Below are 13613 nucleotides of genomic sequence, written 5' to 3'. Positions count from 1 at the left end.
ATAAAACCTACAACAGATCTTAATGTGTCTATTGAAATATACTTTAATTCAAATTTAATTATCAAAATTAAAAAAAAAACATACTAGAAATGATATAGCTTCATTAATAATAATGCACTGTATGGTGTTTTATTCACAAAGTGATCCTGTTTCTGTTCATCTGTAATGGGTATATAATTATTGTAAATAATAATAATAATAATAATAATAATAATAATCTCTAGGGGGAAAAATCAGGTAAACAAAGTTGTATAGCTACACGAACACAGTTATTATGCTGATTGGGTGTTATTATGTTGATTAGGCTTTAACTGTGGAAGTAAACTGTTTCTTTTTCACATGTTTATTCATTATTGTGTTTTCATCCCAGTCTGTGTGTAAAAGCTGCTGCTGCATCCAGGAAGTGAAATCTGGGGGAAAACCTACTTAAGGACCAAGTGGCAGCAAATCCCTGTCGGATTTAAAGGAAAATTGGTGGCAATTAATCCTGTGGGATTGGGGAGGAAAAAGGGAAACGCCTCAGTCTGATCTGGAGCTCAGATCTGATTGGATGCTGGAGTTCCCTGGATGGAGTGATGGAGAGATAAATCTTGTCTCCAGACTCAGACTCGTGTCACCTCTGCCTCCTGATCTGGTGCTGGTGCTGGAAAAGCATTAGAACTGTAATTATAAGTATAGTTAAACACTGATCTGTCCTACACACAGTCATGACAGGACGAGAGAAAGTGGAGGAAAAGCCGCACGCGAAGCTTCTAAGCACTCCGACGTATTACGGTGCCGACAAGTCGCGCGTGAGCGGCTCCGGGTTCCGGTCCAAAGGCTTCGCCATCACCGACCTGCTGGGGCTCGAGCCGGACTTCCGGCCGCGTCAGTCCGGTGCTGCAGAGGTCAGCGGGCAGCACGAGGGCGGTGATGAGGGTCACGGCACCGGGATCGGAGGCTTCTCGCTGGCCGCGGGGTCTCTGCCGCTCGGTTTGGGTTTCCTCTGCAGTCTGGCGGCGCAGCAGCCTCCCGGTGCTCCGTGTTTCCTCCCGGGACACATCCCGCTCCTGCAGGCCCGCACTGACCGGCATTTCAACCCCAGCACCGAGCCACAGCGGCCCGACCCCTATTCCGGTAGGTCATCTCCGTGTTTCCGTTTGTTGTTTTTTTTTTCTTCCCCGACACTAAAAAGTCGGGCGCTGTTCACGCGCTCTAGTGCTGAAATACATCATTAGCAAAAACACACCCAGGGCGCGAGGCATTGGGACGTTTATCCGCGTGCACAAAACTTATAAAACTGAATAATTCATGACGTTCAAGATACACACGAGCATTCAGAGCTACACACACTTACATTACAACTCCGAAATATTCCCGCAGGGATTCATCTGCAGTAAAGAGTCTGGCCCGGGAATTCTGGGAGCAAGGCGGGAATACAGCCTGGACTGGAAAAATACTGAAATAAATATAATCAAATAATTCTCATTTAAAAAAAAAAATAAAATAAATCGTATTCAGTATATGTCCAGTGCTGCATTATGGGAGTTTACTAAAATTTAAAAATGGTAGACAGACATGTTAATTTGATTTGGATTGTCAAAATTAGTCATAAATACCCTTTTTTCCAAATATAGATAAATAAGTAAGTAGCTAAATTTAATAATAATAATAATAATAATAATAATAATAATAATAATTTATGTGAATTTGATTGTTAAAATGTAGGCTATTGTAAATTTGGGGGAAAAAGAGTGGGGTAGAATTGTTCATTGCTCATATCCATGCTGTTAAAGTGTGCTTTTTTTTTTTTTTTTTTTTTTGCTTATTGCTGAAAATAAATAAATAAAAATCCCATTAAATATAAATGTATTATAAACCTTTTACCTATGTGTTAGTTAAGCAAATAGGTAATTAAGTAAGTAGTTACATAAAGAAAGAAAGAAAGAAAGAAATAGATAGATACATACATAAATCAATAATAATAATAATAATAATAATAATAATACATTTTATTTTGTCAATATGTCATAAATACCTTTTTAAACAAAAAATGCTATTTTAAATCTTTTATATATGTGCTAGGCACGTAAGCATGCAAACAGATAAATAAATAAATAAATAAATAAACAAACCTTTTACCTGTGTGTTAGTTAAGCAAATAGGTAATTAAGTAAGTAGTTAAATAAATAAAGAAAGAAAGAAATAGGTAAATAAATCAATAATAATAATAATAATAATAATAATAATAATAATAATAATAATAATAATTTAATTTAATTTGATTGTCAGAATATGTCATAAATACATATTTTAAATATAAAAATAGCATTTTAAATCTTTTATATATGTGCTATGTATGTAAGCATGCAAATAGATAAACAAACAAACAAACAAATAAATAAATAAATTTAATCTTAAGTTACAAGAGAAGTTACATTATACTCTATGTTCATACAACTGATATTAATTTGTGTTTTTCTTTATTTTCATTCAGCTAATTAATTATTTAGTTAATGAATTTAATTTGCATTATTCCATGTGAAATCCTCAGATGATGACTGTCTTTCTGGGGATCATAACGAAGAGAAAACCTCGAGCAACTCTCAGAAACGGAAGAAACGGAGACACAGGTAAGAGCAGTGGAAAGAGATTTATTTTTATAATTATATTTATATAGTATATATTTATCACTGATCACTTTTTCACCATGTGAATGTGATTCTGATGATCAAGGAAGCACGATTTAGCCACTAATTAGCTAACATTAAACCAGTGAAGATCCACCCACTGTAGACCTGCTGCAGATCAGCTCTGAGGGATCTGAGTTCAAATCAATTCAAGATAAAGGAGATGTTTCAGGAACAGAGCTGATGTGTGGAGCAAAAATGGTTAAGAAACTAAAATGAAGGCAATAATGGAGTGAAATAAAGTGAAATGTTGTCTGTTGATCAACTTAAGATTGAGAATGGAAAAGAAAAACAGGATATCAGGATGAGAAAAAAGATGAGAAAGAAAATTAAAAGCAAATTTGGAGCCCGGAAAAGACTGCAAGAATGAAATCTGGCCAGGTTGGATTTTGTGTCTTAATGTACTTAAAGCAGCTCAACAGTTTTCTTTCTCATCATCAGGACGGTGTTTACTTCTCACCAGCTGGAAGAGCTGGAGAAGGCTTTTAACGAGGCTCATTATCCAGATGTTTATGCACGGGAAATGCTGGCCATGAAGACAGAGCTCCCTGAGGACAGGATACAGGTACGCCTGTTAGATTCTTACACATGTTCACCTATAACTGTGGCGAATAATCTAAGAAATAACAAATATTATAAGTGAGAGGATCTAACAGATGGTCAGAAGAGGTTAGAGGCAGTTAACATGATAAAAAATGGAGCAAATATATTAGAGAATATTTACATCATATTGAGAAATCTGACACCATTCTGATTTTTTCATCATTTCATCATCATATGTCATACTGTTTGACCATTTTTCATACGTGTGACAATGAAAAAAGCAAAATGTCAGCTAAAAAAGGTTGCTGAAGGAGATGCAAGAGAATGTTTATATCACATTTTAAGTGTTTCCACTATCACAAGTATTGAAAATGGTCAAGAGGTGGATGTTAAGATTAAATTAGTGATTGTGAAAATGAAAAATGATGAATGATATAAATAAACTGAAAAATGAAATCTAAAAAATTTACGTCAACTTGTTTCAAGATTTAGTTTTTTTTTTTTGCATTTTGATTAACTGAAAAAAAAATCTTTCAACAACATAAATAAAAACTGTTGTCTGTTTAATAAAACTAAAATTTTTTTTAAAAAAATTCATGCAACAAAGTGATGCATTTTTTTGTTTGATCCAAGATCATTTTTTTTTAGTGTGTACTGAAAAATGTACTAAAGTATACAGTGTAATAAATGTACTGATCTCAATCTAAACTTTCAATATTTAACCATTTTTGATACTTATAATAATGAGGGAAAAATGCTTTAAATGCTTTGCTGGTTAAAATATGAATGTGTTTTTCTTCTTCATTTTGTTCTAAGGTCCTTTATGCAAAAATCACATACATTTTGGTCATATGTGAGTTTGTGAGTACTATGTGAGTACTATGTCTTCACATGTGGAAAAGGAATTTGTGAAAATGAATGAATTACAGTATGTGGGAAAAAAATCAAAACACACATGCCAAAAGTCTCTACATGAGAGAAATGTATGAAACATAACATGTCAAGTGTCTAAAAACTATGCGTCATTTCCACAATCATGCACTTATTCCCAAGTGAAGTTCATGTCACCTTTTTGTGTAAGGGGTGCGTATATTTTTAACACCATGTGTTTTGTCCAGGTGTGGTTCCAGAACCGCCGGGCCAAATGGAGGAAGCGGGAGAAGTGCTGGGGCCGCAGCAGTGTGATGGCCGAATACGGTCTGTACGGCGCCATGGTCCGTCACTCCATCCCTTTACCTGAATCCATCCTCAACTCAGCCAAAAACGGCATGATGGGCTCCTGCGCTCCCTGGCTTCTGGGTGAGTCACAGAGATCCTTCTCGCTTCTTTAGAATCTCAAACACACATTTCATTGCACCATATGTGACATTTCATCGTCAGCAATCTTGTGTAAGGAACAACATGAAAATGTGTGAAAAACATATAAAGAAACATACTTTTCAACTTGTTATACTCTGAACATGTTGAACATGTGAGCTGAAGTTAAAAATGTGATGTTAAAAAGAAAAGTGATGTGAGGAAAATCACAGCTGAAAAACGAAACCACGTGCGAAAGACTAACGTGAAAAATACATGAAACAACAATAGGCCTCATTTATCAAACCGGATACGAACATATTTATTCGTAAATTGTTGGTAGGAGCATTTACACAAGAAATTCATTAAAAAACATCATTTCAGAAAAAACTTTAGTATCCTACTCGTGTGTAAAATTACACATAAGTAGACTAACTAACGTAAACCTCGACTGATTGGCACTAAATTATATAGTAACTGAGCGATTATATACTGATTATGCCATCAAGTTTAAAGTTTTTATACATAGCTCTTTGGGTTATGTGCACAAATTTAATGAAAATTTTGTGAAACCCAGTAGTTTCATATGAACGGAATTAACAGCAAGAAATATTAAATATGAAAAAAAGATTAAACACAGAAAGCAAGCCAAAAGAAATCTATAAATTAAGACAAATAAGTCCAGTCATGGTCATTTATGGGTGATTGGCACCCATCAACACACACACACACACACACACACACAAGTACAAAGACAAAGACAAAGAAAATCAGCGTTTCTGAAACTATTATAAATCCTGCAAAATTTTTTAGTTCCATTTGGATTACACAAACATTTACACACAACTTTACGAGTGAAAAATGAGGCCCAATGTGTCTAAAACCCAAATGTGAGTCATGTGATTATTCACTTATAAAGATCATGTGACTTTTCTGCAGTGACATCACGTTAGTGCTACTTCCTGGAAGAACTACTAAGAATTTACTAAGATAAATTTTGTCTAAAATTCTTTTAGAGATTTTTTCTGCTTAAAGATTTTGAAATGATACACAACGGATGTGAACCAGGTTGAAGGAGTGTAGTGGAATAAAAAGTGAAGTATTTTTAGCGAAGGAAGTCATGCTGTAATTTCACATGTACTTCACATTCAGACAAATAGGTCATCTATTGGCAATATGAGAATATTTAATACTTCCAAAAGTTATGTTTCCAAAAAAATACCAGTTATACATTCCCAGAAATAAAGGAACTGTACTGTTGCTTGTTACTAAAGTGGTACCACCAATGGGCCATCTCATGTACCTTTACTATATTATCTTTATACCTAATTGGACCTTAAGGACCACTGCTGTACTTTTCGAGCTTTACTTTCAAAACTTTTAAATGCAAATTAAAGGTACACTACATCCACCTTCCCATGTAAAAGATACACAATCTTAGTACAAACCATGTACCACACCACTGAAATGGAAAAGTAGAGTTTGGTACTTTTTTCTGAGAATGCATGACTACTTGAGTTCTAAGGATTTCTCCAAATTTACCTTTCTAATCAGCTTTGAGGTCCAAATACCTATTTTTTTAGTGTTATACTTTCTCAAAACAAATGTTTTTTAATATAACCTTTGTAGATATATCTCAATAAAGCGTGCACCATAACAATTAGGAACATTTCTCACACATTATTTCTCTAACTCTGGCATTTACATTAAGCACTGGGTGTTTTATGGTGGTTTTTTTCCCTAAATACTAATTCTAATTTTGCCAAGTGACAGGCATCTCTGGGTCACAAGGGTTTTTAATGTTAAATGAAATTTCCTGAAATTCAGCCAAGCTCAAACTTGATCACATGATGTCCTAACTAGCCTTTGTTTACACTTCTTTGGCTCGACTTACTGTTAAGCAAAAAATATTGTTGGTAATGATACTATGTAATAGTCAGCTAGCAAACTTGACCACTGATTTGAATTACACAGTGTAAGTTCAATGCTAGCAAAAGTGGCTACTTGCTTAAATGACACCAAATAGATTTGCAGAGTGACATACCGTACAAACAATAAGCTAGCTACATACACTCATATAGCTACTTTTGGAAACGTAATGCTAACACTAGCTAAGCAAACTGCTTAGCTGACTGCTGTGTTGCAATTTAGTAGCTGACTAGCTTGGGTAAAGTTGCTAGACGATATGTAATGCGGTATTTTATGCGGATTATTAGTCCATCTCGAGCCAAATAAGTCAAATATAAGGCGAGGCACACACGAGAGAGTTTGTGTTCGGCTGATTTAATTTAACTGAAGTTTCGTCCTTGTTGACCCAGGGACTCCTCTCACTCTGCAAAATCAGGACAAGTTATCAGCAACACCAGGGACTGGCCCCAGCCTGAGAGGTGGGCTTTCCTCATTCCAGCTGAATTCTTTTTAAATTCTACACCTCAGCAGCTTTGTGTCAGGTTTTAACACTGGTGTATTTTCTTCTCCTCATTCAGGAATGCATAAAAAGTCCATGGAAATGTCCAAGAAGTCCTCGGAGAGGCCTGAATCCACACACTCCGACCCATACCCCGAGGAGACGAAAGGGAAAGACGGAGACGCCACATGGCAGAGACGAGGCTCAGTGACGGACGATTTGGAGGATATGGCCATAGATCTATCCAGCACATCCAAACAGGACACCAAGAGCGCTTTGAAAGTCTCGTCTCCTCATCCTGGACCCAACAGCGACTCTGAAAATGAGAAGTGAAAATGGGATGTGTACAGATACAGGCGAAAATATGGACCTCTGTTTTGAACCTGTGTGTCTCCTCATTACTGATTTTGCTTTTGTTGTTTTAATTGTTTAATATTAATTATTTAATGTCATGGGGAATGAAATGGCTATGAGATGATGGCTATAAGTGTACAAGTGTGTTACCCATCCAGTCACTTAGAACAGGTTATTTATTTTATATTTACAAAAGATGAAGTATTTTCTTTTTTTTTTTACTAATGTGTCCTCGTTGCAAAAAAAAAAAAGTCTGTCACTAAAGAAGCTGCTGCTCAACACGCACAGCTCTGAAGCACTTTATCTGCGTTATTGCTAAAGATTCAACAAAGCAATGAAATGCCAGCAAATCATCACAGAGCAACAAATAAAGGATTAGTTTATGTATTTGGTGTAAATGGATTCTTCCTCTTTAATTCTGCAGGATTGGGCAAGTGAACAAAGGCATTTCTGTGTGTCTGTGTGGGTGTTTTTTTTTTTTTTTTTGGTTACACCATGAGTACCGGGATTGCAAAACACAGAATATAAATGTAAAATAGCTGCTGCATAAAGTGAGAACAGGAACTAGGTTGTTGCATGGATGTTCAACAAATATAAACAAATAAAAAGTTTGACATTTTTTAATTAATAGAACAAGTACAGAGGCCACGCCTCCTTTCCTGGGACTGACAAGCACAGAAGCCACGCCTAATTTTTTGGGACCAGTCTCAGAAACAGGCATGATTACTGATGCAGAGAGATCCTTTATTGGGACTGAGACACTGGCCACACCTCCTGTATTGGTCAGGCCATGCCTCATTTATTGGGACTGACCACCACAGAAGTCACACCTCCTTTATTGGGTCTGATAGGCCACTCCTCCTTTATTGGGTCTGATAGGCCACTCCTCCTTTATTGGGTCTGATAGGCCACTCCTCCTTTATTGGGTCTGATAGGCCACTCCTCCTCTATTGGGACTGACAAGCTTTAGAGACCACGCCTCCTTTTTCAAGCCTGAGGAGTACAGAAGCCACGCCTCCTTCATAGGAACCAGACTCTCTCAGAAAATAACCACTTTCTAAACCTTCTAGTTTTATTAGCACCAAGTGTAGCTTAGTTTATGTAATTTTTTCTCGTACAAATGAACTGGGATACACAGTACATAGGTGTAATAAATATGTTTTCGACTGTCGACTGGCAGACAGGATGTAAACTGTAGTCGCTGTTTTACAAGTACAGAAACACATTCTGGTTTCAGGAAATAGCCTTTAAAATGGCATTTACATATGTATTGGAACAGGAATAGAATAGTTTTTAAACACATCTGCTTTTTTCTGGGAGCGTATGCTTCTCAAATCAACTTTATTGTGATTTTTACGCATACTGTATGTATAATAATTACAGTATATGCACTATACACTATAGTATTACACTATATTCACCATGCACATATACACTAGAAGGTGTTTATTACACACCACATACACACAGAGTTTGCTTCCCTGACTTTAAGAAGCACATTAATATCAGTCCTGTTGTGTTTTAATGTTCGGGTTTAAGCTTTAAAGCCTCTATAATCATGTGTTATTCCCTCTGAGTGGCTCAGAAATCACATAATTGCTCTCTGACCTTATTTTTATTTCTGTGTCCAGACGCTGTTCTTCAGCTGCTGCAATTTACATTTAAAATACAAATTTACAAATACCAGTAAAGGAAACTGAAGTGAATTCTTAGATTTACATTATTATTGGTACTTGGTGAATGTACTGTTACATCAGCACATAATTTCAGTATTATCATCACATAAAATTATTTTTATACTACTTAATTTTTGATGTATTTTTATGGGTTGAGAATTGTAGCTCTATGTACAGAATTTGAAATGAAATTAAAGACCTACAGAAAATTACAGAGCTAATTTCAGGCCATTATATATATATATATATATATATATATATATATATATATATATATATATATATATATGTTTTATTAAATATGAAGCAATATTTAAAAAAAAATTCAAGAAAACAAAAAATGCTTCACATGCATGGTTTTATAGATCAAACAAACATTTGTATGAAAAATACAATACATGAAAAATTAACACGGAAACTTAAAACTGTTTTATACAAGAATGAGTTTTGCTAAAAGAATGTATGAAAACATTATATAAAAATGAGCCAATTGAAAATCCTTATTTTTGTATTGTATTCGTTGTATTATAAATGATATTATTAATTAATTTTTTTTTTTATTATTGTAAATAGGTCTAAATCATTTTCACCATAATCTCCATTTTGCTTAATGCAGATGTTCCAGGTCTTACCAAGTGCCTGGATTCCTCTAAAAGAAATCCTCTTAAAAAACAAAGGGAAAAAAAACACCTTTATTTTGCACTTTTAAGGTTTTCATTTGACTTGTATATATTTATAAATGTAAACCAAAAATGCCATTTTAATTTAAATTCCCCCCAAACATGGCCAGTTTTGCAGGTTTATTTCCTTGAATATTGTTTCTATTATTCTTAATAACTGAGGTGCAGGGATATTTGTCTATTTATTTAAAAAAAAACAAAAAAAGTTTTATTTCTATAAAAAAATCCAAAAAATGGGACGTTTTTAGGGGACAGAGGGAAATGGTGTGAACAGAAGATTACCCTAATATACACTAGTGAAAATGTAAACACCAAATGAAAGTGCACTCTTTAAAAAAGAATTCTTCATGGGCTCTTTAATGGGACCTAAAGGATCTTAGCTTCAGTTGTAGAGTTCTACACAGAACCTGTAAGATTTTCCCCAGAGGGAGAACCAAAGATCCATAAAGGGTTCTAGATATAACCTTTCTTTCTGAGACTGTATAACATCATGACAGTGGATGATAATGTGGATAATGTGGATAATAATGATGAGTAATATCTGAAATTTCAGTTGCTCAGTTGATATGAAATTTTATTTTAAGTATTTTAATATTTTATTTTATTTTAATATTATGTAGTATTATGAGAGAGATAGAGAGAGAGACAGAGAGAGAGAGAGAGAGAGAGAGAGAGAGAAAACAGATTAGCAGAAGTGAGGAGAGGATTATAAACCCTCAACCCCAAGACATTGCCACTCCAGAGGGATTAAATCTATTAAAATATCATCAATCACTACTTATACTGATAATCCCACGGCCTCTCCTCTGCTGCCCTTTACAAAATAACAGTAATAAATTGTGATGGACCCACTTTAATCCCTGCATAAGTAATCCTGCCCATTATTGAAGAGACACAATCATCAAAAATACTGCAACACAAATGAATCTACTCTGAATCTGGCTGAAAGAGCGAGTGGAAATAAATCAGCTGTGGACTATGGTGTATTAGTGCACTTGTGTACTTACTCTTTCGCTCTCAGGAGTGATAAGTAAAGTGAGGAGTGGAAGGCTGTGTTATTCTAAAGAGATCCTGACTATGCCCTAGCCCTCCATTCTTCACACTGAGAACTCTGAAGGGTTGAAAGGAACGGCCATTTTGAGCACTATTACCTTTTTGCCGAAGCAGGTGATCTGCTGTAGCACAATCGCTAATTCTTGTTCAAACAATAACAAGTATAGCAATTTAATAATAAATAATGAGCACCAGCTTCATTTAGCAGTTGCAGTTCACTTCGCAGATGCAATAAACAGAAATTCACGAGCAATGGACTGCTATCTGAAGTAGTGCAAAAAAAAACAAAACGCATTTTTAGCTATCAAAGTTAGGATTTGCTAAAGCGCTACTTTCAGGTGTTTTTCTATTGGGTCAAAGTTACTGAATTACTTGCCATTTGATGCAGACTGATTGCATTTCAGTGTAGCGTGTTTGCAACACACTGATAAAAGTGAAATTCAACGCACCAAGGAAATACATTCACTTCTACTGCAAAGTGTTTCATTCTTTAAAAAAAAAAAAGCAATACCTCTACATTGCAATGCAACAAAGGTTTTGCTTTTCAGTGTGGTATGTTTTCTTCATGTTCCTAATGAAAAGCTTTAACGTATTGGATTGAACAATATTTATTTTTATTCAATGATATTGTTGCATCTCACTCTGGCGTGGAATCTTCTTCATAACGTTTTAGATATGTACTGTTTCCTGCCCTATAGTACGGAAGTCGTAAGTGCATTCACATTTCAAAAATAAGTGAAAGCACTTTTTCAAGAGGGGCCTGACAGGTGATTTGGCAAAAAGAGCAAATATGTAGACTGACTACAGGTTCCTGTATCTGACTGGACAGGAACCTCCTGGCTAAAATTCATAAATAAACTCTATATATTCTCACGTTTATGGTCAACAATGTTCATGGCTATTTTTATTCAGTCTAGCTTTTCCTTTCAAGACACATGCATACAGAGAAAGAAGACAACAACATGTGGCAGTGATGGCTGAATGGTTAAGGTTCTGGGTTACTAATCAGAAGGTTGGGGGTTCAAGCCCCAGCACTGTCAAGCTGCTACTGTTGGGCCCTTGAGCAAAGCCCTTAACCACATCTGCTCCAGGGGTGCTATATCATGGCTGACCCCAGCTTCCTAGCAAGCTGGGATATGTGAAAAACTGCATTTCACTGGCTCTGTATAATGACAATAAAGTTGAATCTAATATGGGAAGACTTTACACCCTTTATAAAGACTGAACTGATCTTTGTATGGGACAATTTCATTATAATTACACAATGCACTTGGGTCTGAGACTGGCTTTATATTATTTCTGTTCTGACAAAAGATGTTTCCAGAGCAGCTTTTGTTCAGTGAGATCCTGACTCATTTGCAGTTGTGATTAAGTGTGCATTGCCCTCTAGTGGATGAAGCTTTTTGAGCTCTCTAACCCATCAAAACAAAAACAGCAACTGATTTTAAGCTCTATTTTGAATTCATTTGTCTGAATTTTTTCTTCTAAATGCACTAACAAAGGAATATTGCTTTTCATTATGTATGTAGCACATAATGAACAGTTTGGAGATATTAATAACAAGTAGGAGGATTTGGGAAGATGGAACCTGGACACGTAGTCACACCCAGCTCAAGCTGATTACCTCCAAACCAGTAAACAAACATGTTTATGCCGTGTTATAATTCTGTCTGATAGCGGATTAGCTCTAATTTGTGCTTTTCAATTCAATTCAATTTTATTAATGTGGCACTTTTAACAACGCCATAAAGCAGCTTTACAGAAATCCAGACACAGATTTAGATTTATCCCAACTGAGCAAGCCAGGGATCATGGTGGTGAGGAAACACTTCCTGAGACAATATGAGGAAAAAACCTTGAGAGGAACCATACTCAAAAGGGAGCTATCCTCTTCTGGGTGATACCAGATAGTGTGATGAGTTATGAATTATTACTCTTCCACAATTGTATACTATAGAGTCAAGCAGTGCTAAGTGGGTTGAAGGGATCTTCAAGGAGCATCAGGGTTATGTGTGGGGCCAAGGCAGCTGCAGAGGGTAGGCATCTCATCAGGCAGAAAGTGAGAGAAAGAGGGAAAGAGAGAAAGAGAGAGAGAGAGATCTGCATCATCTGTCGAAAACAAAACATGGTAATCCTCCTATGTCCATACATGGCATCCACCACATCCTAAAATTCATACTAAAGCTGCACGGAGCTTGCACGCGTCACCATGTAAACAGACAAAGTGGTAGTGCCCTTCATTCTTAGTCTTTGGATAAGTGTGGAGTGCATCACAGTGCTGCCTGAGTCCACACACAAAGGCCAAGCTGGGGTCCTTCTGCGGGTGCTCCTGCAGGTGCTCCTCCAGGTGAACACAGCTCCAGGTTGGACGGCAGGGACTCATCCTGGGTGGTCCTCTGGCCCAAAGGTGCACTCATGATATCAGGACTCCCATGTCAGGGCTCCTTTGCATGTTTGAAGACGTCATACAGCAATCCACTGCTACTCTACATCCACTGACAGCAACTTCAGAGGCAATAAATTCCTCTGGCCAGAACAAAGCAGCAGGTCATACAGAGCAACTAGTTCATTTGCTGACATAGCAGCGGTGTGAGCTTCGTATCCGACCGCTCATTGTGGTTATATGAAAGTAAAAACCTCCTGCTTGTGTGATTTTTTTCCAACAAGATCCCAGTTCTGGTGCACACCTCTAGTCTCAATCAGATGTCTTGTGAACCTTTCTGACTGTAAAATGATAATGAATTGTGGAAAATGCTTTTATTTTCCACAATTCATTATCATTTGACAGTTATAACAAATCTAAATAATTTTATTTCATAGCATCTTGAAAGTTAATTGCTCAGGTTGTTAGAATTGTGATCCACAAAGCTGATCCAGTCATTTAATGTAAAACGTTAACCTAAAATGTAAATATCCAAAAGTAAAAATCAAAAGG

The 13613-nt window shown here is 36.1% G+C and overlaps 1 protein-coding gene across 2 annotated transcripts; it reads left to right on the top strand.

The window, feature by feature from the left end:
* The first annotated feature begins 417 nt into the window (after positions 1–417).
* On the top strand, positions 418–7770 carry vsx1 (visual system homeobox 1 homolog, chx10-like). 2 transcript variants are annotated; one of them, XM_034308186.2, is made up of 6 exons: positions 418–1116; positions 2534–2612; positions 3111–3234; positions 4331–4511; positions 6827–6895; positions 6995–7770. In XM_034308186.2, the coding sequence occupies exons 1-6, from the start codon at positions 708–710 to the stop codon at positions 7246–7248; spliced, it is 1116 nt and encodes a 371-aa protein (XP_034164077.1). In that variant the 5' UTR covers positions 418–707; the 3' UTR covers positions 7249–7770. The 2 variants fall into 2 exon arrangements, with proteins under 2 accessions (XP_034164077.1, XP_026800103.1); XM_026944302.3 differs by lacking the exon at positions 6827–6895 and having other exon boundaries at positions 419–1116.
* Positions 7771–13613: the final 5843 nt, after the last annotated feature.

Source organism: Pangasianodon hypophthalmus, chromosome 10 (genome assembly GCF_027358585.1).
Source record: "Pangasianodon hypophthalmus isolate fPanHyp1 chromosome 10, fPanHyp1.pri, whole genome shotgun sequence".
Taxonomy (NCBI): Eukaryota; Metazoa; Chordata; class Actinopteri; order Siluriformes; family Pangasiidae; genus Pangasianodon; species Pangasianodon hypophthalmus.
Note: the sequence above shows the minus strand (reverse complement) of the source record. Positions and strands in the feature narration are given on the sequence as shown.

Excerpts from the sequence above, each read along its gene's own strand:
- vsx1 (XM_034308186.2), top strand. The coding sequence starts at position 708 with ATGACAGGACGAGAGAAAGTGGAGGAAAAGCCGCACGCGAAGCTTCTA. Across the intron at positions 3,235-4,330 it reads TCCCTGAGGACAGGATACAG|GTGTGGTTCCAGAACCGCCG; the intron begins GTACGCCTGTTA and ends TGTTTTGTCCAG. Across the intron at positions 6,896-6,994 it reads GACTGGCCCCAGCCTGAGAG|GAATGCATAAAAAGTCCATG; the intron begins GTGGGCTTTCCT and ends CTCCTCATTCAG.